Below are 24,344 nucleotides of genomic sequence, written 5' to 3'. Positions count from 1 at the left end.
TTTGTTCAAACAACCCCTTGGCTGTGCTGCTGCTTGTGCTCTCTGCAGCTGTTTTCACAGCACTCTCAACTGACAAGGAAGTCGGCTACAAAGCAGCCTCTCCCAGGGTAAAGGCTCCCTCCAAATTCTAAACAGCCCAAAAACTTGAATAAATAATCAAACTGGAACTCAGCAGCTCAAATTCTGAGGTGTGCTTATTATCAGCTCTCACTCAAGATTACATGCAAGCTGGATTAAATAAGAGCCAACTAATTCAAAGTGAGAGACAAACCATCAATATGGTTACAAAAACCCCAACACCTCAATTCAGCACTTTGGTATTTATGTGTCATCCAAACAAGATGCACTAATCACTGAAAAATACTTGCCTAAAAATCAAGTGTTTTCTACTCATTCTCTCAGCTGCAGATCTTGGGAGCCATGTTGCAACTGCATGTGCAATTAAATTTCCAAAATAATAACAACTCTGTCCTAAATGCAAAAGAAAACCCAAAACAGAGCCCTAGGTATGGAAGATAATGAGCAGTAAGTGGGTCTGCACACCTGGGAGACTGACAGCATAATGGCTTTAAATTATAGAAGCAGTACTCTGGAAGATGATCAGTATCTTCTGTGACATGTCCATGCTTTCAGCAAGGTCTTCAAAGCCCCCACACTTGGAATACTGAAGTGGAGCTAATTTACTCCAGCCCCAAAAGCCCATGTGCTTGCTTCTGAACTGGCAGGGACAGCAATGAAATGAGAAACAGAAGAAGATCTGCCCTTCCAGGGCCCCGTTTATTAACTGAATATAAAAATAAGATCATTTAAGTGCAGAGGCACAGTAATCCACTCTGTGGTGAAAAGATACCTTGGGTTAGCAGTAAACAGAGTTTACAATACCTTGTAAACAGACCTCTTTATAAGCAAGAAGCACACTGAAATATGACACACACTGGATTAAAAGTCCCCTGTTGCAACAGTACTCCACACTTCTCATCTGGCTATTTGGGAGCACTTCACAAAAGGTGACAGCATTCATTGCTCTGCTTTCAGAGAAGCACACATGAAACAAATGAAACACAACCTGCACTGTAAACAGCTGAAAAGCACTACAGCATTTTCAGATGATGGCAACTTACACCTTGTTAGATTTATTTTGCAATGAATTATAATGGCCAAAGCTACCGTGCATTATGAAAATGTTAAAAATTATTCCTTTTTTATGGTTTTGCAGCAACCTGTTGCACAGTTGAATAAAAAATTATTATTTTTTCTTAATACAGTACATGGCATTTCTCCTCAATTGCACTAGAAGTAAATTTGGAAGCACTTTCAGTTTGTGTTATAGGCAGATAGGAAAAACAAGTCATGCAGACTTTGAATCTCCCTTCCATCCCTTGACTACTATTTATCCCCACCTCTTCACATCTCTGAGTCCGCATACATTCCATTGATCAGGTAATCCACTTGTGTGTAATCTTTCTTCTTGTAGCTCTCATAGGCCTGCATCAGGAAAAGAACTATAACAGTTAAGAAAAAGAACGTACCAACTAAAAGCACTGCAAGTAGTGAACTTTTATCCACTAAGTACTGAGTCAGGGGCTCAGCAGCAATGAGAAGATACTCATTGTCTGTGTCCTGAGTTTCTGTGAGGCCTGAAGCTGTTGTTTTGGCTGCATCTGTGGGAGCCATGGTTGTTGAAAAGACATCAGATGTTGACTTTACCCCATGTTCAGTTGTAGTCGCTACTGTAGAGATTGTAGTTAAAGCCATGGCACCTCTTGTAGAGCCCAGAGGAGAAGCTGATTGATTCAAGGATGCTGTGGCTGTTTTCACCTCTGGCTTTAGACTTGGTGATGTACCAGCATGCACTGAATTCACAGAGGGAGAGCGCTCTGTTGGGATGGGTGCTGTGGCATTCATGGAAGTGCTGGAAGACGTTCCTGCATCCTGTGGGGTGTGGGTGGGCAGTGCTGTGGGCAGTGTCTTCAGATCAGCTCCAGCAGTGGTGAGGCTGTCAGCAGGAGGAGCACTGCTGCTGGTGCTACCTGGCCCAGGCTGCTGTGCTTGGGTACCTGCTTCAAAAGGAACAGTGAGGGGAGCAGAAGTGGGGGACAGTACTGGGACAGAGCTACTACTTTCTAGTTTTTGCCTGGTCATCACCATCTGGGTGACATTGCTGGTAGTGGGAGCAGAGATGTTACTATGAGGGCGAGAAAAGGCAGAGGATGACATGGTTGTAGCAGAAGTATGAGAACCTCCAGGGGTGTTTGAGGCTTTGGCAGTCGCTTCGTAAGTGGTAGAGAAAGTTGCATTTGTAACACTTGCTGTTATGGCAGGGGCAGTAGTGGTGGCAGCATCACTTGCAATTGGTTTGTTTGTACTTGTTGTGACATCTCTCTTCTGAACCCCAAGCAAATGCCTCAAATGAATACTGTGAGTCTGAGCAATTGAAGAAAACGTGTTTTGCACACTGTGTTGATCAATCCGGGCATTCAGCATCCTCTCTGTCTTCTGTGGATGGCTCTGGCGGTGAAACAGGGCTGGGTCCCATTTGCTGTTGACAATTTCTTCCAAAAGACAAAACAAATTACTTTTGTAAGAATAAAAAATTCTCAAGCTCAAATCTAACCTCAACCCCCAACATGCAAACCAGAACACACATTCTGCAGTACACACAGTACAAGTGGAATAAATCAGTCCTGAATTCAGCAACAACATGAAAACTCGAGACTCCCCAGCCTTTATTGCACATAATCCCTTTGAGGTTTTTTGGTTTGTGTTTTTCTTCCACAGATCTCTCGTATTTGCCCATCCAGGGAGTTAATTTCACAGAAGGGGAATAATGAAGTAGAGAAGTACAATGCAGAAGCACAGTATCAACAGGAGCAGTCCTACAAATGTCAGTTCCTGAGAAGAGGATTCATGCTTTCAAAGTTACACATCATTGACAAAGCCTTTGCGCCTAGATTCATAATTTTCACTTGTCAAATCTGAACAGAAATTTCTACTTACACTTTCATACACCAGGATAATTTCCTTCACAACTAAGTGAGCTAGATTTATAGTGACAAATCCCATCTGCTTATCACAAGTCCAGTTGTTACATTGCAGAGAAACCTTTGCCAACCCACAAGAATCATGAACAAACTTTTTTTAAAATTTGGGTACAGTGAACTCTTGAAACAAACTTTATAAGATTGATTTCCCATTTATAAATAAGCTCCATTTTGTTATTGTGTCACTTTATTAAACTGAATACCCTGGCACTGGAAAGTCACCATGAGCAATTGCTGCTCTGAATAAAAAAGCAGTCTGTTGACTCTGGAACAAAACCCTGGCAATCTGAGAGAAAAACAATGCCAGGACATTTTCCTTTCTCTGAAAAAAATATATAAATACATCTGTTATGCCTTTATTTTCACTAGGACAGCGTGTGGCGTGCAAATGGCTTGAATGATGTCTTCAACATGGAGACAAACTGTTACTCAGTAAGTGTTACAAAAGTTATTCAAAGACACATCATGCACTCATGCGAGTGCCAGAATCCCCAGGACAAAGTGAAACAGTTATTCCAGTGAACAGTACCTACAGAACCACCCTGCAGGCATTTCACAACCCATCCTCCTCAGCTGAAAGCCTATCAAGAGTTAAATGTAGGCATTTAAAGCAAAAGAATCAGGACCCTGGATTTCCCGGAGTCTGAAACATGGCTTTACCTGCAAGCAGGTCTCTGATGTCCTGTTCTCCAGCATTCTGGCACACACTCAGCTGGTGACAATGCAGGAGGAGGCAGTGATTCTGGTAGGGCACAGACCAATTACAGTGATGGCTCCCTGAAAACAGCAGAGAAAATGGATTTCTGAACACAGGATACCAAAGACGTTGCTTTGGGGCTCTAGTTAAAGAATTGAAAAAAAGGACAAAAAACCACAAGCAAAAAAAACCCCAAAACCACACAATATCTAGAAGGTCTGACCTTAAAGAATCCTGATTCAGCCTTAGTGAAAATAACCAAAGAAAGCCAATGAAACCAATATTGCCAATGTAGCCTACCCACCTGAGTGTCTCCTGACAACAGCAATTCAAAGTGCACTACAGTTAGGACCCATGTAAATTCATCTAGATGTCTTCATGAGGAAAATGACCATTAATGGCCATTAAAACCAGCATCTTTATTAGGTTACTAACCACCTGAATGTCAGATATTCATCCACCTGAGCCAAGGTCTCATCTTCACCACAGCAGCACCAGCTTTTTGTAGCAGCTTCAAGCTTTCTCATAAAAAGATTGGGGGCCTTCATAAGGACAACTAGAAGACTCTTTTGGAAGTTTAATTCTTTGTAAAGACATCTCAGATGTAGTGAGAAGGCTTTTACCTCAATAGATTTAACCCTGTGCTTGGTTGCAGGACAAAGTAGTTTCTTCTAAGGCAGAAAACACACACAAATACCAGGGAGCAAAGATTACTCATTCTAGTGCAGCTGTCTGCAACAGCACTGCTCCCTTGCAAGCATCTGGCAGCTGGGAATAATTTCTGCAATTCAAGTGACCTAACACTTTGCACGCCATCAGCGCACACCAACAGCACATGCTGTTTCCTATGGAAGCTTGAAGGGCCCTGGGAAGCACTTGTCCTGGATTCAATTTAACCAAATCTGTCAGAAATTATTCAGCACCACACATAGCAGCTGTAACTGTAAATGCCTGTAAACAACTGGAATTAAAAAAGAAAGTCTAAGAAGCAGCAGAGACCTTCAAGGAGCAGAAAATGCAGCTGGAATTCCATCCAAGGGACAAGAACCTCACCTGAAGCACCTGGGCTCTGACAAGCCTGTCTGCATTGCTCTTCACTGGTAAGCCTGCTTATTTGCACTACATGGACTCCTCTCCCTTTCAGGACAGAAAATTGTTGCTCACAAAAACAGATGGAAATCAGCAGGAAGAACACAATGGCAGTCCACATCTTCAGGGTCGGCCTCACAGGGAAACTTCTCTTCCCAGAAGAAATTCTCTCTTATGTCAACTTCAGATCCACTGCAATATACCTATTAAAAAAAGAAAACAACAATTTATATCCCTATGAGCAGGAATGGAAAATAAAAACATACAAAAGGCAGGCAAGTATCATTACACATCACAAACAAGCAAGGGCTCGGAGGCAGGAGGAGTGAAGACATTTCCCACTTCCCAGAGAGGCTCTTTCTTTGGAAAAGGTACTTTGCTCTCCTTCCTTCACGTCCCAGTGGAGAACAGCTTAAGTCAAAAGCCATGGGTACAGTCAACCTCAAAGCCCAAAAGCATGTGGCAGCACAGATATGATGTCTTTGGACTCATTCTGGGACCCCTTAATGTTGTGCCCAGGCTCAGCAGAAGGGTTTTCACCAGTTTGAGCACACTGATAATAAGGGGAACTACAGTCCTGGTCCTGCCTTTACACCAAGTCAGTCAAAACCAAGTAACCAAGGTTGATTTCTGCTTTGGTTTTCCTGCTCATTACAAAAAGCTCAAAGAAATTTTTATTGAAAACAAGCTAAAACCAGTACTTCTGGTCGTCCAAGACATTACATAGACACAGCTGTTACTGAAGAATATTCACACCCACAGTAAGCCTTCATTTCCACACATAAAACAACACATAATGCATTTCCTTCATTATTAATGCACACATGTGACTGACCCAATGGAGAGTCTTTTGTCACTGAAGACACTGAAACAGCTCCCACTGACATCAGAGCAGATTAGTAGCTTAGTAGCTTCTATCTGGATTTATCCTCTTGGTTCTGAGGTTTTTGGAGCTTTGTATGAAATTCCAAACATTTCAGTCTGAACTAGACCCATTGTAAGCCTCTTCTCTAAGTAAATTTTAAGGACAATCCTCTTCCTCATCACTTAAGCGAGCTTTAGTCACCATCCTGAAGTTATGAAGAGAAATGTGACAGCCTTCAGAGAGTGTTGAGATTCAGCCTTGTGTGACATCCCCGAGCCGGATGTGATGACTGCAAAGGCAGCTCCCAACGCAGAATGAGCAGCATGTGTGAATGTATAAATACCACAGGCAAGAACATCCAACAGCCCTCAGGAATGTGCGTAAGACCCTCATTTAGCCATCCAGGCTAGAAGTCTCAATTTCAACCACGAGAACTCCAGCTTCAACCATGCTTGTGAATTTAACAATCTAAGAGCTATTTCCCCTCCAAAAAAAGCCCTAAATAGTGTTTGTTAGCTGTGACTCAGATTGCAATATTTTGATGCTCTGTACCATTAAACTTTTGCTTCCAATTTTTCCTTCTATTATATCCTAAAGCCCCAAACAGGGTAACAGAGCTTGAGCTTCAAAACCACCCTATCCGAAAAGGAATGAAATATAAACAGTTACCCCAAGCTTCACAGAGGACACACAATATACAGGGCCACACTAGACTGTCAAAGAGCCAAAGATGGGGACAAAACTTGACACTAAAATGCAGTGCCTCAAATTCCGTTTTCCTAGTCAAACTTCAAGTCCCCTGAGGAATTCAAAAATCTCCTTCCTGCCTATTTATTCTAGTAAAAAGAGTTATTTTTAACTCCTGTTGAAAACGGATGAGGCATTTTTAGACCTTCTGCTCTCCCAGAGAGATGGCAAGCCCCAGTGACTGTAGGGCCCTTGCACCCCTCTGCAGCTTTCTCCCTGAGCAAGCGTGCACAGCATCAGGCTCATTTTGTGTGAGCAGGTTTCTCAGTGCAGCCAGACGTTCAAGCTGAGTCATCTCACCTGGCAGCTGGAAATATTTCTAAATCTGACCTGAGACCAGAAGTCTTGGCAAGGAAAGGCAGCTCAGCAGCCCCACCTAGTCCAATGTACCAACTATGGCTGGTGCCCCTCCCAGTACACACTGTGCCACCACAGCACAGACTGACTTTGCTCTTTCCTTATCACTTCTTCCAAGTCACCTCAGCAAAGCTGCAAGGATCAGGACAGGAGAGGAGATGACCTGTGCAATACCAGCACAGCCTTTGCAACACGCTACACCAGCACTGGCTGCTCAGGAAGGCAGCCCCACATTCTCATCAGGGAATTGGCAATACTAATTTGGGTTGTTCAGCCAAGCCAATTTCCAATACCTCTCCCACTGCCCCAAATTGCAGGGCACTTTTACAAGTTTGCCTCAGCCTTTATCACACTCTGACTGTCATTCTTTGCATATGTTGTAGATTAACCATTGAAAGCTGCAGTTGATAAGACTGGGAGCAAGGGGGAAAGCAAGGGAAAACATTAAGTATTCTGCCCATGAGAGATTTTCCTAGAGCAGACAGCAAAGACTTCCTTTAAACCCCAAATCCTTCAACTTAAAGCAAGTGAATTGGGTTCCCTCAAAGACACTAGAGGTACTTCACCTCAGAGCACTGTCTGGCAACCTGCACTCCCACCACACGGTGCCAAAGTAAGTGCACTTTTGAAAAGTTCACAGGTCATAGGCAGAGATTCAGAAAGCAGTACTTAATCCACAAACATAAAAGAAAAAACCCATCATTAACATATTTCACATTTTAAAGAGTGCAACTTATGTCCCTTTTTAAGGTCCAGGCTTTATAAAAAGCATTATTTTACAACCTAAGAACTAACCCTGAGAATGAGTTACCCATTTAATAATCTATGCATACACTGTTTCAAATAAACTAGTAAGGATTAACAGCAATGAACACAAACACTAAACATTTATTACAGGAGGCTTTTTCATACCTTAAGTAATAATTTTGAAATTATAATAACCATCTTCTAAGAATAAACATCTTGCATTGCATTTTGAAACTGCAGATATAACAGGATTATAGCTATAAATAAATACTATTATTGTTGTTAAAATCTCAGTTTTAGGACAAATAAAATTTGTCATTAATATTATTAATTATTAATCTCAACCAACCCAAGAACTACATATATTTGCAAGATCAAATGATAACACCAGTAGCTGGAAGCTGTTGCATTAACATGCATCCCCTATGCAAAGAGATGCTTTGTATCCCCAACTACATCAATTCACTAGAAGTCCTTCCCAGCACAGCTGACTTTGGTTCCACTTAAATGCAACAACTGCAGAGCAAAACAAAATCCCAGAAAATAACTTTCACCTCTTCCAAAGTACCTGGCAGCCTTTCTGGATTAGGTCAGCATTGTTTTAGGGGGACATGCCAAGCTCATGCACAAAAGATTTGTTCCCCCTTTGCCTCTCACTAAACATGGTCTCCTCAGGGACCATCAGGCAATACCTCCCCTAAGGCACTCAATACAAGATTACAAGCTTAAAACACTTTTTAACATCCTTCAGCCAACTGTAAAAATCCCTTTGCAGACTGCAGAGGGAGTGTGTGAAGCAGACAAACACAATGCACAGACTGTGAGTGTATCAGACAAGCAAACAGCTCCTTTCCAAGACCAGTGAGAGGATAACCAGTTGCAGCCATACCTTAATGCACTACAGATGAGGCTTGGGATGCTTAAATATCAGATAAATATCAGCTAGAGGCATGGGGTTGTTTTGCCTCTTCCACCTTAGCCAATTCCATTCATCCAGAACAGGAGTTACCACTACCTGCAGATCACTTTTCCCAGTTTAACAACTGCCCTCTGTTATCACAAGCAATAAGCTGTATTTCTGACCTGCTGTCCCTCATGGCTCCACCTGTACCCAGAGACCCCTCCGAGCACCCAGCCCCTGCACCCACATCCCAAAACAACACTCACTAAACCTTCTTGTCCAAACCTGTCGAGCCATCTGGACAGCAGTGCAAGAGATGAATGCTGCTGATCCCCTCAGAAGTAATTTTGAAAAATTGGGGCAAAATCGACTTCTCAAGCACTACCTTCTCTGCCTATAAAACATCCCCAAGGAAATTCAAAGCCAAACCAAAGTAAAACCAAACCACAAAAGACAGCAACAAATAAAATCTGGGAAAAGACTACACTCTGAAAAACACAAAGTTCACTTTTGTTATCTGTGGCTGTAACTCAGCAGGGAATAAGCATGCTGACAAATCAGAATAACTTTGAGTCAACAACTGAATGACTGATGACTTTGCAATGCACACACATACCCAGAGGGCACTGCCTGCTGGGTTTCAGAAGAGTTCCTTGCTTCTTGCTGATCTCACAGTGCTTAAGCCAAGGAATTTATACAAATAAAAAAAAAATCATTATTGCAAAGAACAATGATTGGGATGATGTTGCAAGAGCAGAGAGAAGCCCTTGGAATATAAATCCCTTGCCTCCATGGCCCCCCCAGCAGCCTCAGCTGTTCCTGGTTAAGCAGCTGCAAGGTGCATGCAGTGATTGCACCAGGGTGAAGAGAGATACTGAACTAGACCAAATAACCACAAAAATAGGGAATGTGGGCGTTAGAGATCACAGGTACAAAGTGTGCAAAGCAAATCATTTAGGGCAACACATGCTCCTTTGAGCTGTCACTGAACAGCCAGTAGACACTGCCTCAAAATTCATACTTACTAGGTATGAAATAAGGTTGGAGTAGCAAAGAAATAATCTATCTTCAGTATAACAACAAAGCAGGGAAAACAGGGGTGGAATACTTTTGCAGACAACAATGCTACTCTCCCATCAAACTGAGAAGGCATAAGGCCTGTTTCCATTTGCAGCTAAACACTTGACATGTCAGCTGTCTGAACAAGTGCAACGCTTCTCTCTTTAGAAAAACAGAATTAAACCAGATTTAGCTAAAGCAAGACAAGCACATCTCATTTTGTAAATCAAGGCAAGAGTACAGGAGACAGGGAATCTGCACTGCATCCTCACATGCATTTTAGTTCCCAAGCTTCTCTCCAAGACTGAAAATGCACATGTAGATAGGCTTGGAGACAGAAGGGACAACACCAAGGCAAATGAGGCAGACCCAGTGTCAGCTGAGTATGACCAGGTGGAGTTATATGATTCTCTGAACAGCAGCTTTAGAGCCATCACATTCCTTTGGCTGCCCAACAAAGTTATTGACAAGCTGCAAAGCTGCTCCCACCAGCTTTACCCATCTCCATCTCTCTGTTCCTTGGCTGCCCACTTGGCTCCTCTCTCAGGGCAGCAGGCAGACAGCTTATACAGCTGAGGACAATCCACATTGCCACTGTTCATGGCCATCATGCTTTGCCTCTGAAGAAATAAATGTAAACTTTAAAACTTCCAAACCAGCACCACCCATCCATCATCCTTTCTCACTCATATTAGTGCCATGTGCTGCAGTTCTGATGCTGAGAAGTACTACTCAGCAAAACATTTTTCCTGTGAAAAATGATCAGACAGCTATTTGATTTATGAAAATGTGCCTTGTTTTGAAATATCTGAAACAATCTAGTTTTAATATACAGAAAAGCAAGCTGCCAAAAGCTAACTGCATAAAGCTGTGGCTGAACAATAAATCTGTCAACAAAAATACCTTTAAGCAATAAAAATGTGCACTATGGCTCAACTGCAACCTTCCCCAGTCTGGTCTGCACCCAAAGCAGATAGAAGTTCTCAGACGTGTTGCTGTCTCATGGGAACTGGAGATCATATGCAGGGCATTTCACACCATGTGTTTCAAATTAACCAGCTTTCAACAAGACCCTCAAAGGAACCATCCCAGTGGGGTCCCACACGAACTCTGCAGCCCTTGAACTAACACACAGCAAAGTTCATCAAGAAGGGTAAAGGTGCAGCTCCTGATGTTGGTTCCTCTAAGTGCCTGCAGGAGCAGGTGCTCTGCAGGGCAGGTGCTTCATGCTTGCTGAGGGGTGGAACCAGCACATTCCACATGTACAGAAATAAACTGAGCCTGAAGTGCTGCTGAATCCAAAACTGACAAGTGTGGAGCTAACAGAGACTTAGCAAGCAGCAACTTGAGCCTGAAGATACAAATAACCAAGTGTTACTGCTGGAGCAAGTGCCAGTGTGTTGAAGTCTGGTCACCCACTCACCTCCTGCCCTGCACAATTTTACCACAGTCAGCAAATACCTGGCAATCCAGATCAATTCAAGTTTCACTGAAATGTTATCTTCCACTCTCGATATTTCTGAGAAATCATTATGCTTCTCTATAGGTTCATGTAGCTGAAATACTAATTTTAGGCCCATGGAAACACAGGACATACCTCCATCCAGATCACAAGGTTCTGCATCTTTGCTCAGGAATTTTAAGTCTGTACATGGTTTTCAGTAGGGTTACACACAGCAAAAATGTCACCTTACACTACAATAGCATAAGGCAAAACTGTGGGAGCTCAGAAACTCAGGAATCCTAAGTTCAGAGAGCCTGGAAACAGCCAAAACATGAGCCCAGTGCTGAGACTGAAAGGGAATGTCTGCTCATCCCTAAAACAATTGGAAGAAAGGGAAACATTTTTGGCTAGTTCTCCTTTCTTCAAGGAAATAAGATCTTTGTGCATATCCTGAAATATGGAAAATAAACACAAATTAAAAACAAAAATCCAAACATATGTGGCTCCAGCTCCCATTATCCTCACAAGCAAAACACCCTGAAGGCTCCAAGACTATAGGAGGTTTCCCTTATTTGAGCAAACAACTCAGGTTAAAAACAAAGGTATTTTCATATGGAAGCTCTCCCAGGTGAGATGCAGCAATAAGACACTCCAGCTTATCTCAATGCAATATGACACTGGGGAGGATTTCACCATACATATGTTAGGACAAAGAAGAGATTCTTCCTAAAGTCTCCAAGCCAAGAATACACTTACAGCAATACCAAATAAAGTTTGCTGGCACATGCATCCCTGCTTTGTGATTTTGACAGCTTGACAGGTGTGGAAATCACAGGGCAGGGTGGGAGGGAAAGCTTAGCCAAATCTATTTTTTTCCAAACAAAGAATCAAATGCAGCAGCAGCTTTCCTCATCCTTGCTGGTCTTCCTTGTGGCAGGCTCTTCTTAGCCAGCAAGTCTTCAGGTCCTGCACCAATCTGAATTTAAACCTGTTATCAGAACCTAGAGGAAAAACATCCTTCCCTTTCCTGACCCTCATGAGCTGCCAAGGCAGCATCTGCAGCAGTGCCTCAGCCCAGCTCTGTCTCATGTCCCACAAATCAGCAGGGCAGCAGCTCTGCTCTCCTACCTGTTCTAGGTTCCCTCTTTTCCATTTCAGAGTAACTCTTTATTATAGTTTTCAGTCTTGATACTCAAAATCTGATTAATCAATCAAAGTAAAGAAATTTGGTTTGAGCTTCTCAAAGCTCTTCCAGTACCCCAGAGCCCCTCACTCATGGAAGAGGAACTGCACAGGGAGCAGCAGGTTCCTCCAAACATTTCTGAGCTCCATATGAAAGGTCTGTCTGTCTGTCTGCTGCTGATTGTGGCTAACAAGAACTACAAAGCTATTCCGGGGGGACACCTGAATGTCATGGGCCTCTACAGAAAGTCAGCAGAGCAGCTCACCAAGAGAGATGACAACTACCACAAACACCAGTTTGACTTGTACCAGACACAAATGTCATAAGTGTTCTGTATTTGACTGGACAGATGGCGTCACAAATACAGATATTTTCAGAAGCCATCTCAGATGCCTCTGTGCTAATATCCATCTTCAATTTTTGCTTAGCAATACAGCACCAAACACAGAAAAAACCCCCAAATTTGAAACCTCTCTCTCAAATTTTAACACCTGAACTTGTAACAAAATTAAGAGATTATTCTTACTCCTCCAGAATCTGTGACCTAGAAGCAGCAGGAAGACTGAACCTATTAGAAATCTCTGGCTACTGACTTTATGCCAAAGATGCCCCAATCCTGTAATGAGGGGAACAGCAAACCAGAAAAGCCAAACTACCAACAAGATAGACCTGGTTCAAAGATGAGCTCACCATACATTAATTATCTAGCCAAGAGGAGAGGTTATCCAAGCTCTGACAACAAAAATAAGGGAAAGGACAAGGATGTGAAAACCACACTACAAGCAGTAACTCTCACTGCTTGCTTCTGACTGGTGTTCTGAAGATTTCAGCTCCAGTGTATCCAGTACAAACCTGTCCAATATCATCAGATCAGCAGAACACCATTGTAGGTCAGGAATCAACAGGTGGAACAGACTGTGACTGGATGAAATTAGATACAAAACAAAAGATGTGCCAAGAATTAAAGAATTCACACTTGAATTAACATGCACTTCTACCTATCAAACAACACTTTTGTTTCAAATTGTTTGCTGCTAGAGACTCTGCAAGACTGGAATGAGAAATGGCTATAAATGCAGAAAAGTGAGAACCCAGGCAGCCAGCACTGAGGTGCAACACTTCTTCAGCTTCATCCTTTGTTAAACAAAGCTTAGGACCCTCAGAACTAGAGACCAGACTAACAAATCCAACTTGAAGGCTGAAGAGTCCCATCAGCTGGTTGTAGGGACCTCAAACCCATAAACCTGCCCCTGCCTCTCAGCTGCTCTTGCTCCTGTTCAATTGTAATGAAGCAGAGGGGTTAAATCCCACCACTAAACTGCCTCAGAACACAAAGTGGCACCAATGCTGCTTTCCTCAAAAGCTGCAATTTGCAGTAAACCAAGAACTGCCCTATAGCAGCAGAGTCAACCCTACAGACTGTCAGGAATCTCAGTGTGACAAAATGCATGTTTGGCACTGCAACTGTCAACTGCTGAGAATATGTTTGCTTCTTAAAATCATCCAGAAATCTGAAAGTTTCCAGAAGAGAAGAGAGAAAACTCCAGACAGCAATGGGTCAGAGGACCAGAAGTCTTCTCTTCAGGTTCCTTCTCTATTTTGGGCAGTTTAGAACCAGCATCTTCTCAGGATGTAATGGAGAAGGGCACTTTCACTTCAATTGCCTGGACTTATATCATGAGGTAAATCTGCCCAAGCTGACAGCAGAGCAAAAAAACTGCACTGCAGTGAGGATCATGCGTTGAGGATTTTGGGGTTAGTTTTGGGTTTATATGCCTTTTTTTCTCATAGCCATCTGAAGAGCATCTTGCTTAACAAACCCTCTAGCACCTATAGGCCAACATAAAAAAACTCTCTACCTATGCAGAGGTGTTTTAAGAGCTACAAAATCAAACAATCTCTAACCATTTAAACTGCATGCCCACCATTTCAGTCTTTGCTTCTTAGAGCACTAGCCTCCAGCAGTAACATTCCTGGAGATTAGATAAAAATACTGAAATAAATTTGTCCATGTATTTTATTTACAAATTCTCTCCACCCAGACATCATTTATGCAGATGAATCTCTGTATGAAATCCTGTGTTACAGCCCAGTGTTCACTGGATGGCATTCACTGCATCTTGCTAAGAAGCAACTGTAAATGTGAATGCCTGAGTCAGCTGTTCATCACAATTCTGGAGCATGTATTTTAACTCCAGAAGGGACCTCTGCAGGTGTTATCTTACTGATTTACTGCAAACAAATTTGTCCCAAGACATGCAATAACTTAAGATCTCATTCAGTAGAGGGGTTTGTTTTCAGTCAGCTCCCAGGGGACAGGTTGCCTACTTCTACAGTTTGCATTACATCTGTTTCCACTTTCAGACGGGTCAAAGACCAAGTGCAGAACATACCACCCAGAAAGAACAGCTTACTAATATTGCCAAAACCTACAGGAAAAAAAAAGGGAACCAAAATCCTCCAACTCACCAGCATTTTCTGTTTATATTTTATTTTTAAACTCTTTCATTCTGATATTCCTTAAGAGGACTGATTATCAGCACTGGAAACCCACTTCTGTTACAGTTGCTAAATCACATCTTTTGGATTTCATTGCATCAATATATATCCAGCTTCTATACATTACAAGACTTTCAAAGCCTAGAAATCCTTGCTCCCTTCACAATGGACAGAAAAGCAACAAACAGTAATCTATGAATACATGGGATTCAGTCAAAAGCTATTTGCTGAACAGCAAACAAACACAAGTTCCTGCTTTTGCTTACCAAGTCAGCTGGTAACAAAAGCCATGTGCATTAGAGCCCAGACCAGGCCACGTGCTTCTCAAACTCATGCAAGTGTCCCTGCAGAACGTTATCAGCTGTTTCCACATTAGCCTATCTGTCTTAGGCAATAATTCTTCAAACACAAAGCCCATGTTTAACTTTATATGTGAGAATAAGTCTAGCAGAACTGTGGAACCTGAGACCTGCCCAGAACTGAGTTGTGCAGCCACCAGCAGGCCCATGACACTGCATTCCTTTGCTGGCTTCACCACCCAGAATGTGCCCACTGGAGTCAGGGATATCCCAGGCACTGTCAGTGATGCATTTCCAGCCACCTCAGAGATGGCCATTACAGCCACAACACGTGGGTCCTGCCACTACCACACTGCTGGCAATCCCTTAAAAAATCATCATCATTGACGAAGATATCATTTATGTCTCAGCAATGCATGCTTACAGCCTAGAAAGCCTGGGCTGCATCAAGAGGAACACGGCCAGTAGGTTAAGGGAAGGAATTCTGCCTCTCTGCTGTGCTCTGGTGAGACCTCACCTGGAGGGATGGGTCCAGCACCTCTCCTACAAAGGCAGGCTGAGAGAGTTGGGGTTGTTGAGGCTGGAGAAGAAAAGATTCTGGGGAGACCTCATTGTTGTCTTTAGTACTTCAAGGGGGCATATAACAAAGAGGGAGATGGACATTTTACAGAAGACTGTGACAGGACAAGTGGTAAGGCACTGGCACAGGTTGCCCAGAAAAGCTGTAGATACCCCTTCCCTGAAAGTGTTCAAGGCCAGGTTGGAAGGAGCCCTGAGCACCCTGATCATCTCTGCCCATGGCAGGGGGGTTGGAACTAGATGACATTTAAGGTCCCTTCCAAGCCTAACCCTTTTATGATGGGAATAAATGCCCTTTGCTTGCCCATAGAGAATTTCAAGGTATCACTGGGCATTTCTCACCTGTCAGAATTCCCCATCTTTAACCCCCTTAAAAAGCCAATCTCTGTTTATCTTATGGAAAAAAAATCTTATGGAAAAAAACCCCAGAATGTTTTTTTTTTCTCCACCACATTCTCCTTTTTTAATTAGATACAGGAACTTCAATCTAGATGCTACTGCCAGCAAAACAACACACTGATGATGTAAAGTTTCATCAAAAGGACTGATGTCATAGAGGAGTTTTGCTGACACAAAAACACCAGCCCAACCTTTGCAATATGGATTAGTCCATAGCACAACACAGCATCAGTTCAAAAGAGCAGAGCAGAGGAAAGGTGGATCAACCCTCCCTTATCTCACAGGGTGGGAAAAGGGGTGTGAAAAGACTGAGTCATTTGTGTATAGCTATAGGAGGAACTGATCAGAGCTGGAAGTGAAAATGTAAATCAAGTCTCTTGAAATCCAGCTTAGTGCACAGCTACAACACAGTCAGCTTTTCCTAGGAAAGCACATATGTAGTTAGTGTGTCATTAGGAGCATCTCAGGGACATCCAGAAATACCTGCTGTGGGATTTGTCTTTTCAGATAAAGAGAGGGAAGAGGAGTGTTCCTGTAATATAAATTACAAACAAATCAAATTCCTGTATCAACATTGATATTCAGGGCATGACATACACTATGAAATGTGGAAGTAAAGAGGTAACACAAATGCATGAAGCAGCTTCCTCTCCAGTTAATAGTCGTTCAATCTTAGACGCCAAATATTATTACACTTCAACCAGTTTGCATGCAAACCACTTCTACCTTTATTTGTTGTACTTCAGTTTATTGCTGGCTGGTGAACAGAAATTAATTTTGCCCTCACCCACCTGCACATGCTCAGTTCCTGCTGACTTCTACAGAATTTCTCTCTACTAATTGGCTTGTTTTACAGCAGTTTCAAACCTATCCAGAGAGACCAAAAGCAAAAATAATGATTTTGAGTGCAGAAACTTACCATGCAAACACTTGTAACTGTTTTCTTGCTGTCAGGAATTATTGCGCCTTTAGGGAAAGCAAAAGCCAATAAAAGCCTGGATACAGTAGGACTACAGCTGAAAGCAGAGGAAAAAAATGTGTAAAATGTTATTGTATGCAACCAGAGAGTCATTTCTGTGAGCCTGTCAAAGCATTTTCACAAAGACATGGAAGAGTGGAAAAGTTTATCCTGCTTTCTATATAGAAAAGCCAAAAAAAAAAAAAAAAGAGCAGAAGACTCAGCAAAAGAACATGCTTAATCCTATTAAAATTAATGAGATTTCATCCTGCTCTCCACACACTAGTTGTAGTAGGAGTTCAACTTAAGTGGATTTAAAAACAGATTTAGTTAAAGTGCTGCAAAGTCTCCTCAAGCCAAACAAATATAAATCCAACACAAACATACATGTAAAATTCAACACAAATTTTATCAGCCACTCTTCTTCACCTCTTTTTTTTAAAGTCTGAAACTAGGACACATGAGAAATACATACTGACATGTTTTGCTGGACTATTGCATAAGTAGCTCTCTGGGCTTGGCACCAAGTCAAAGTCAGGTGGAGCCAGGGAAGGCAGTCCCAATGCCCTGCTGGACAGTCATTGTCAGCAGAAGCAGTAAAGGGGACTTGCTCAATGTCTCAGTAAGTTAATAAAAAGGCTCTTGTACACAGACCACCTCTCCTTCCCTCTCTGTGTACCTAGGGAATAACAGAGGTAGCTGTGGGGGCTTGGAACCCCATGGCCACCTCTGCAGAGCACAGTTTAGTTGTCCTTTAGGGGACATAGCCCAGCTGGGTCTCCCCAGGCAAAGGTGCCAGGAGCTGTGGTGATGCACAGAGACAATCCAGGCACACCCCTGCAACCCAAAGGCCAGCACAGGCCAAACTGCCTGCTCAAATGGGGCACCAGCTGGTTCCTCAAGCAGGTGCAAGATGTACAAATGGACTGTGGTTCCTGCCATGCTGGGGGACAGTCCAGCTGGCTGCAAATAAACAAGTACCCAAATCCTTGGCTCTCTACCTTCTGTTCCTTTCTTCACAGCACATTGTCCTGCAAGAAAGCAACCAACCAAACAAGTACCCAGCATGCTTTCTAAATGGCTGATAAGTTACATGCAACAGGAGGAAAGGATGTGATGAAGAATCCAGACCCACACACTGTCATTCCAGATCTCACATTCTACAAAGGGTGTTTAAAGAGCAGCCTTCCCACCACAGCAATGCCACCACTGGAGAGAGGCTTCAGTCCCAGCCAGTCTGACAGCACTACACAGCACCACCTTGGTGCCAGCACAGTAGCACACCTACCTCTCAGCACTAAAACCCAACATCTATGCCTTGAGAAGGCTGTGCCCAGAACAGCAAAGAAAAATAAAGCCAGCAAAGGAAATGGAAGACTCTTGGACATTTTAGCACCTATGGTGATGGACATTCAAAACTGCCCTAGGAAACCTCATTCCAGTGAAATCACAAGAAGAGCAAAGCAGAGCCCTCAGCTAAATGCAAGGTTTTCACCCACAGAAACAAAGCAATGCACAAGCCAGACAGCAAAACAGCAAGCAGCTTTACACACCAGCAAGACAACCACGTGGTTCCAGTGAGCATTAGAGCCCAATTCTGCAGTTCTTGCTGCTTACTTTCACTGGATAAGTTGTTCACAGGACCATGCAAAAATGTCTGTGCAGACATTCCTTCAAGGAGGGAGTCTCCATACCATGGCAGAGATAAGCTGTCCTTTCCTGAATGAACTGCTGCCCCACAAGCACCCTGAGCACCTCACCCGCACGGGGACTGTCTTGGATGGCCAGCAGTCAAAAGCTGGAAGAGCTGTGAACCCAAAATGCACAACCAGGTGCTGCCTGCACTAATTTTCAGCATTGTCACTGTCCCTGCAGTGCCAGAAGCATCCTTAGACTCCAGCTGCCAATTCACAAATCCTTCACTAACTCCCCCCCAGTCTAAGCTGTAGGAAGGAAACAAGAAATGACTGGAGGGATGAACACATCAAATGCTTGCTACCATCAAGCAAGAGAGGGCTCAATAGCAGTTTATTTCATAGGACTGCTTGGCTCCCCTACCAACCAAGTCAACAGCCCTCTGGGAGCCCTTCCCACAGCCAGACAGGCTGGTGTCATTGACATGTGGCATATGACAAAGGATTACACCTGCAGAACAGGCTGGAAGCTGGGAGGGGAAACAACCTTGCTGAGCCAGAGCACACAGTGTCAGATGGCATCCAGCAACAGCACACACAGCAGGGATACTCCCAGTCCCTCTAAGGGCAGAAGGAAAAAAAAGTCAAAGATCAACTGGTCTGGCTGCTGGTTCAGCACAACCCATGGAGCTTCACCCTACAACTACTGTCTGGGACAGGGGTGGGAAGGGTATCTCGTGGACCTCACAAATGAACTTTGCACCAGCTGTGTACCTAAAGGAGGAACAGACACCTCCTTCAGAGAAGCATCCCATCCCAACTGAAACAAGGACAAATGGCCAGCTGGTGTGGGTTTTTATTGCTCTGCAATGCACAGCAGCTGAGGAACTACCTGCAAGTCCTGGTGAACTGACTGCTTTTCCCTCCAGCCTACCCATGCACAAACATCTCCATTCCTTAATGTCCCTGCAACATTCTCACTTGAAAATTTAGCCAGTAACATACAAGTGAAAAGTCTGCTAGTATGTTTCCTGTAATCTAGGGTATGCATCCAGGCATTTTAAATACATCACCAGGTCTTCAGCATGGAAGTTTTTCATCACCAAAGCCTGAAATTTTGCTTGCAAATTACTCCCTTCAAAAAGCCTGTGCCAGGAGACTTCCCTTAGAAGGCAGAGGCTTCAGATTGTGTCGATGTGCCAATAAGAATTTCAATAATAGCTAACCAGATGCAAAGTCTGTTTCCTGGCAGATGGGTTTATAAATCCAGTAGAGAATTTGCAATTAAAAACAAAAAATAAAGATGCCCTTACCAACATGTTAAGAGACATGTAGCCTGGAATTTCTTCCAAAAAAATACTAAAACAATACATGTGTGTATGCATGCATTATATACACATAAAAGCCAGAATCAAGCAGCAAACATGCCCAACACATGCACAAATCTACTACAGACATGGAAGCTAATAAAAATTGATGGTTTTCTCCTAAACTATCCATTGCCACATAATGGACTGCATTAACATATAGAGTAGTGGTTGATTATGGTAGATAGATTAAATTAATACAAAAATATACGTGTTGGAATCCATAAAGTTAGAGGGTTTTTAGGAAATGGTTAAAAAAAGTATATAGGCCTCAGACTGAAGTTCTGTTAGCATTGCAGATACAGCAGAAAAGTTTCCCAAGCAGTAGAGAATACGCGATAAATAACAATAGGCCTCTGTAGAATGGGCTTTAGGATGGCAACAAGGTTATTTAATGTATATCTTTAGAAGGTTAGCATGAATAGAGCTCTGTTCTTTGTCTCTTATGAACCAGTCTTTGTTTTAACTACCATTACGTGTGTTTTATAAGATTGGATAGAATGCTTGTCAATATGTGTTTTTCCATGTATGATTGGCTGAAATCTAGACTGAGATGATTTTATGTCTTTCTGTATCACCCCACCCTTGGGGGACATTTTGTGTGGATCAGCCAGCTGTTAACATCCTGTCTCCATTGGAACAATGTTTTGAGACTGATGTGCAAATAATAAAAAAAGGCTCTTCACTGGTCTGGTTTGTCCAGTGTTGTCCATTTCTGGACGTTTTGCAGCGGCCCATGGTTTCCTCAGTAATGCGTGGGTTCCTGACACAATTGGACTTTTATCTACCCCTTAACCCGATAACATGCACTTTTAAGACAGAAACATTGCATCAACCTGCACCCTGTAGCCTAGTTTTCAAAGCTACTGTTCAGTCATAAACCCTCTGAGGACTAAAGGGCACCAAATGCTCACTATCAGCAAGTTTACACTGCTCATCAAAACTACATGGCAATCTGTCTTAAGGTGAGGAGGATTTCTTGGGTTTGTCCCTCCAGTAAGCAGTCAGACAACTCACTTTATCAGAAAAGAGCAGTGGTGTTGCATGACCAAGTCTGGCAGGGATTCAGTCAGTTAACATGTAGGACACCAAGGCACATTACTTGACACGATCCTGCGACAGGAGTTTTCTTTGCCAATCCTAGAAAACAAAGTTTGGGAGACAGAGGGGAAAGTTAAAGGATTTGTTGTATCCAACAGCAGAAGATTCACTGCAAGAGGATATTCCCATGGAATGCCATATTTGACAGCTTGGTCAAAGAACGGTGTTTATTCTCCCTGCCATCTCCTGGGCTCCAGCTGACACCTTGCTAACATTGCGCAGGGTACAGTTAAATCTGCTGAAAACCTTCACTTCAGCTGGGATAAACTGAAAAATATTTCAGTGCAATACCACAGGATGCCACTTACCAGCCTAACCTCACTTGCACACGCTCAACATTATTTATTCGGACACGCGATATATTTACATATAAGCGATGCCGTGCCTAAGGATGGCGACTCCTAGAGACACCGGATCTTTGAGATAGCCCAAAGGGCCTAAAAATGTCATACTCGGGGGTGAGTTACTTGCTGAGTCAATCACCTCTTCCCCGCAATGAGACCCAGTTCTCCCCGCTCCCGCCTCCCCACGAACAAAACCATCTAGGAGCGCTCACCGACCGCAGCGTTCGCTGCTGCGGGGGCAGGGCTGCAACTCACGGCAAAATTCATTCGCAACTCGTGCCGCAGATGCACTCGCAACTTGTGTGGCAGTTCACGGAACGGCTGCCGAGCCGCCGCTCCCCCCGCGCGGCCCGCGGCTCCTCGCCCGCCGCACTCGCCCGGGCTCCGCGCCCCCCGCGGACCCCCGGCACGGCCGCTCGCCGGCACCGCGTCCCTCCCGCCCGCGCTCCCTCAGGCCCGGACGCGGTCACCGCCCGCCCGTAACTCACGACGCGGCGGGGTCCGTTGGAGGAGGCGGCCGCGGGGCGGGAGAGGCGCCGGGCCGGCGCTGGCGCGGCCCCGCGGGCAGGGAAGGCAGGGAAGAGCCCCGGGAAGGGAACGGAAGGAGCGCCAGAGCCCCGCGGCCCCGCCACATGTCACGGCCGGGCCCCGCCCCGCCCGCGCCCCATTAGCCCGGCTCCCGGGGGCCACGCCCCTCCCGCACGGGCCCCGCCCCCCGGCGGTGTCCCCGGAAAGGCCCCGGGAAGGGCCCGGGAAAGGGCCGGGGCCGGGGGCGGGCGCCGCCCGCGGAAGTGACGGGACCGGTGGTGCTGCGTGTGAACCGCCCGCGGCTTAACGCTGGAGGGGCGGCTGTGCCGTTGTGTCAGCGCACAGCGGCGAGGAGCTGTGCGCACACCAGGCTCTTTTCCCCACCCTGCACTCCGGCGTCGCCGGCCGCCGGTGGTGGCGCAGCAGCGGGAGTGGCCCTGGCAGAGTTCCCGTTGATGCCGACCCGTTTTGCGCGCTCCCGATGCCGGGCTGGACCCGGCTCTGAGCAGCCTGGTCTAGTGGGAGGTGTCCCTGCCCGTGGCAGCGGGGCTGGAACGGGATGAGCTTTAAAGCCCCTTCCAACCCAAACCATTCTATGGTTCATTTTCACCAGCCAGCAGGAAAAAAAAAAGGACAAGTGTACTGGCTAAAAGCGTCTTGCTATCCCGGAGTATGAGAAACACACATTCCACCACAATCCAGACGTGCCTGTTCTCGTGTAACCCCTACACGGTGCAAAGCTTTGCTTTACTGCACACGCCAGTCCACTGTCCTCAGCATTGCTTAAACAGAGATTGCCGCTGAAATAAATAGTAAATCAAAGACGATAGTTTTGTTGTTTTTAGTGTTAGGTTTAGTTTTGTTGTTGTTAGTTTTAATGGCAAAAGTTCGCAGATCAGCAGCCCCCAGCTGCTTGGGGCAAACCCTACCAGCAACAGAGCTTTGAATCTTTTATAGGCCACATATTGCTCATGTATATACAGACACATTCGTGATATAAATATCCAAGCTGCACTCTGAAGTGTGGAGCTGGCTCTACGAGATGGCATCAGGGCCAGGACTTCAGGAAACGATAGATGCCCATTCCTGAGCAAGCTGAATTCAGCTCCTTTGGGTTAATTCCAGATTGCCCAGAGAGGCATTAGATACTGAAAGAAATTCTTTGCTGTGGGGGTGGTGAGGCACTGGATCAGTTCTCCCAGAGAAGCTCTTGATGCCCCATCCCTGTCAATGTTCAAGGCCGGGCTGGATGGAGCCCTGAGCAACTTGGTCTAGTGGAAAGTGTCCCTGTCCATGGCATGGGGGTGGGAACTGGGTGATCCTTTTAAGATCTCTTCCAACTGAAAAAAGAGCCATCAAAAAAACCATACAGAAACCAGCCTTGTGCACGCACTGACACAGTCCAGACTCTGAGATGCTTCATATAGTAACTGTACCATTAAACAGGTGAGGAAGGAATCCTTGTTCCTTCAAGTCATGTATGGATTTGTCTGCTACTGCTAATCTGGCCATAGATGAAAGTGATGCCAGAATCATTCACACATCCCAATGTAATTTTAGAACACAAAAATTTGCTTTTCAAAATGAGCAGTGAGGAGGAGGAGGCGGAGGAGCTGAAACCCTGGTCCATCAGTTAATTAAAAATAGACAAAATGCAAAGCTGGCATTAAGTAGTCCATTTAAAGCTTGTCTGTCTGTATACATTGTATAGATATATCATTCCATCATTCATGTAGGATACCAGTATTTACTGAAATATTCCCTCCCCTCCTTTCCAGAGGAGGAGGAAGGGAGAAGGAAGCTCTGCAATGAAAGAGAATTAGAAGAGACAGTTGAAGGGGGAGGGGGACTGTCTGCTGTAGAACAGATTATCTGGCAGGACCAAGCACAGTGGTGGAGGAAATATTGTGAAGCTGTTGAGCAAAGCAACAGCTTTGCTGTTGTAAATGTGGCCCTAAGGGTTGATGTAGTGGAAAACAAGCACATTTCTGGGAAAAACAGTCCCAGGAGAAAAAAAAAACGCCCATAGAGAAGTCCAGATGCGCAATGGGAAAGTACAGGCACTGACAAAAAGCTGTGATTGTGCAGCCAGAGAGAATGGGATGTCATGAACCTGCCCTCACTCGCCTGTCTCCCTGCAACGCATGGAGAAAGTCAGCTGGGCTGTTTCCTTTGAGACAGCCAGAGAACAATCTTGAAGTGTTTAGAGATCCTTGCAACTTTACATGCTCGTGTAGAAAGCCAGGGTGCTAAGACATGCTTGCAAGAGCAGGTTTTCATAGAATATAAATGAGCTTTCAGTTGGTTTGCATTTATTCCAGATTGTCAGGAGAGTAGAGATTATGGGATATAACAAAATGCTATCAAAGGGTTTTGGGCAGGAAAGGAGATTTTAGGATATTAGTTTAAACACAAATGGCTTCAGTATAGTCCAGCCATGTCCCAGACATTAACCCATTCAGGGACTTTGCACTGGCTGAGCTGGAGACCAAAAGGCAGATCTGTG

General features: G+C 44.3%; 1 protein-coding gene across 2 annotated transcripts; it reads right to left on the bottom strand.

Moving 5' to 3' along the window:
- Nucleotides 1-758: 758 nt before the first annotated feature.
- On the bottom strand, nt 759-21,909 carry C6H11orf24 (chromosome 6 C11orf24 homolog). Of its 2 annotated transcripts, none has more exons than XM_058807392.1 (6): nt 21,799-21,909; nt 20,883-21,005; nt 16,826-16,922; nt 4,792-5,030; nt 3,702-3,818; nt 759-2,552 (listed from the first exon to the last, which is right to left on the bottom strand). In XM_058807392.1, the coding sequence occupies exons 4-6, from the start codon at nt 4,946-4,948 to the stop codon at nt 1,405-1,407; spliced, it is 1,422 nt and encodes a 473-aa protein (XP_058663375.1). In that variant the 5' UTR covers nt 4,949-5,030; nt 16,826-16,922; nt 20,883-21,005; nt 21,799-21,909; the 3' UTR covers nt 759-1,404. The 2 variants fall into 2 exon arrangements, with proteins under 2 accessions (XP_058663375.1, XP_058663374.1); XM_058807391.1 differs by lacking the exon at nt 21,799-21,909 and adding an exon at nt 21,523-21,584.
- Between the last annotated feature and the right edge of the window lie 2,435 nt (nt 21,910-24,344).

This window comes from Ammospiza caudacuta, chromosome 6 (genome assembly GCF_027887145.1).
Source record: "Ammospiza caudacuta isolate bAmmCau1 chromosome 6, bAmmCau1.pri, whole genome shotgun sequence".
Lineage (NCBI taxonomy): Eukaryota > Metazoa > Chordata > Aves > Passeriformes > Passerellidae > Ammospiza > Ammospiza caudacuta.
Note: the sequence above shows the minus strand (reverse complement) of the source record. Positions and strands in the feature narration are given on the sequence as shown.

Excerpts from the sequence above, each read along its gene's own strand:
- C6H11orf24 (XM_058807392.1), bottom strand. The coding sequence starts at position 4,948 with ATGTGGACTGCCATTGTGTTCTTCCTGCTGATTTCCATCTGTTTTTGT. Across the intron at positions 3,819-4,791 it reads TCAGAGCCCAGGTGCTTCAG|GGAGCCATCACTGTAATTGG; the intron begins GTGAGGTTCTTG and ends TGCTGTTTTCAG. Across the intron at positions 2,553-3,701 it reads CATCAGAGACCTGCTTGCAG|AAATTGTCAACAGCAAATGG; the intron begins GTAAAGCCATGT and ends GTCTTTTGGAAG.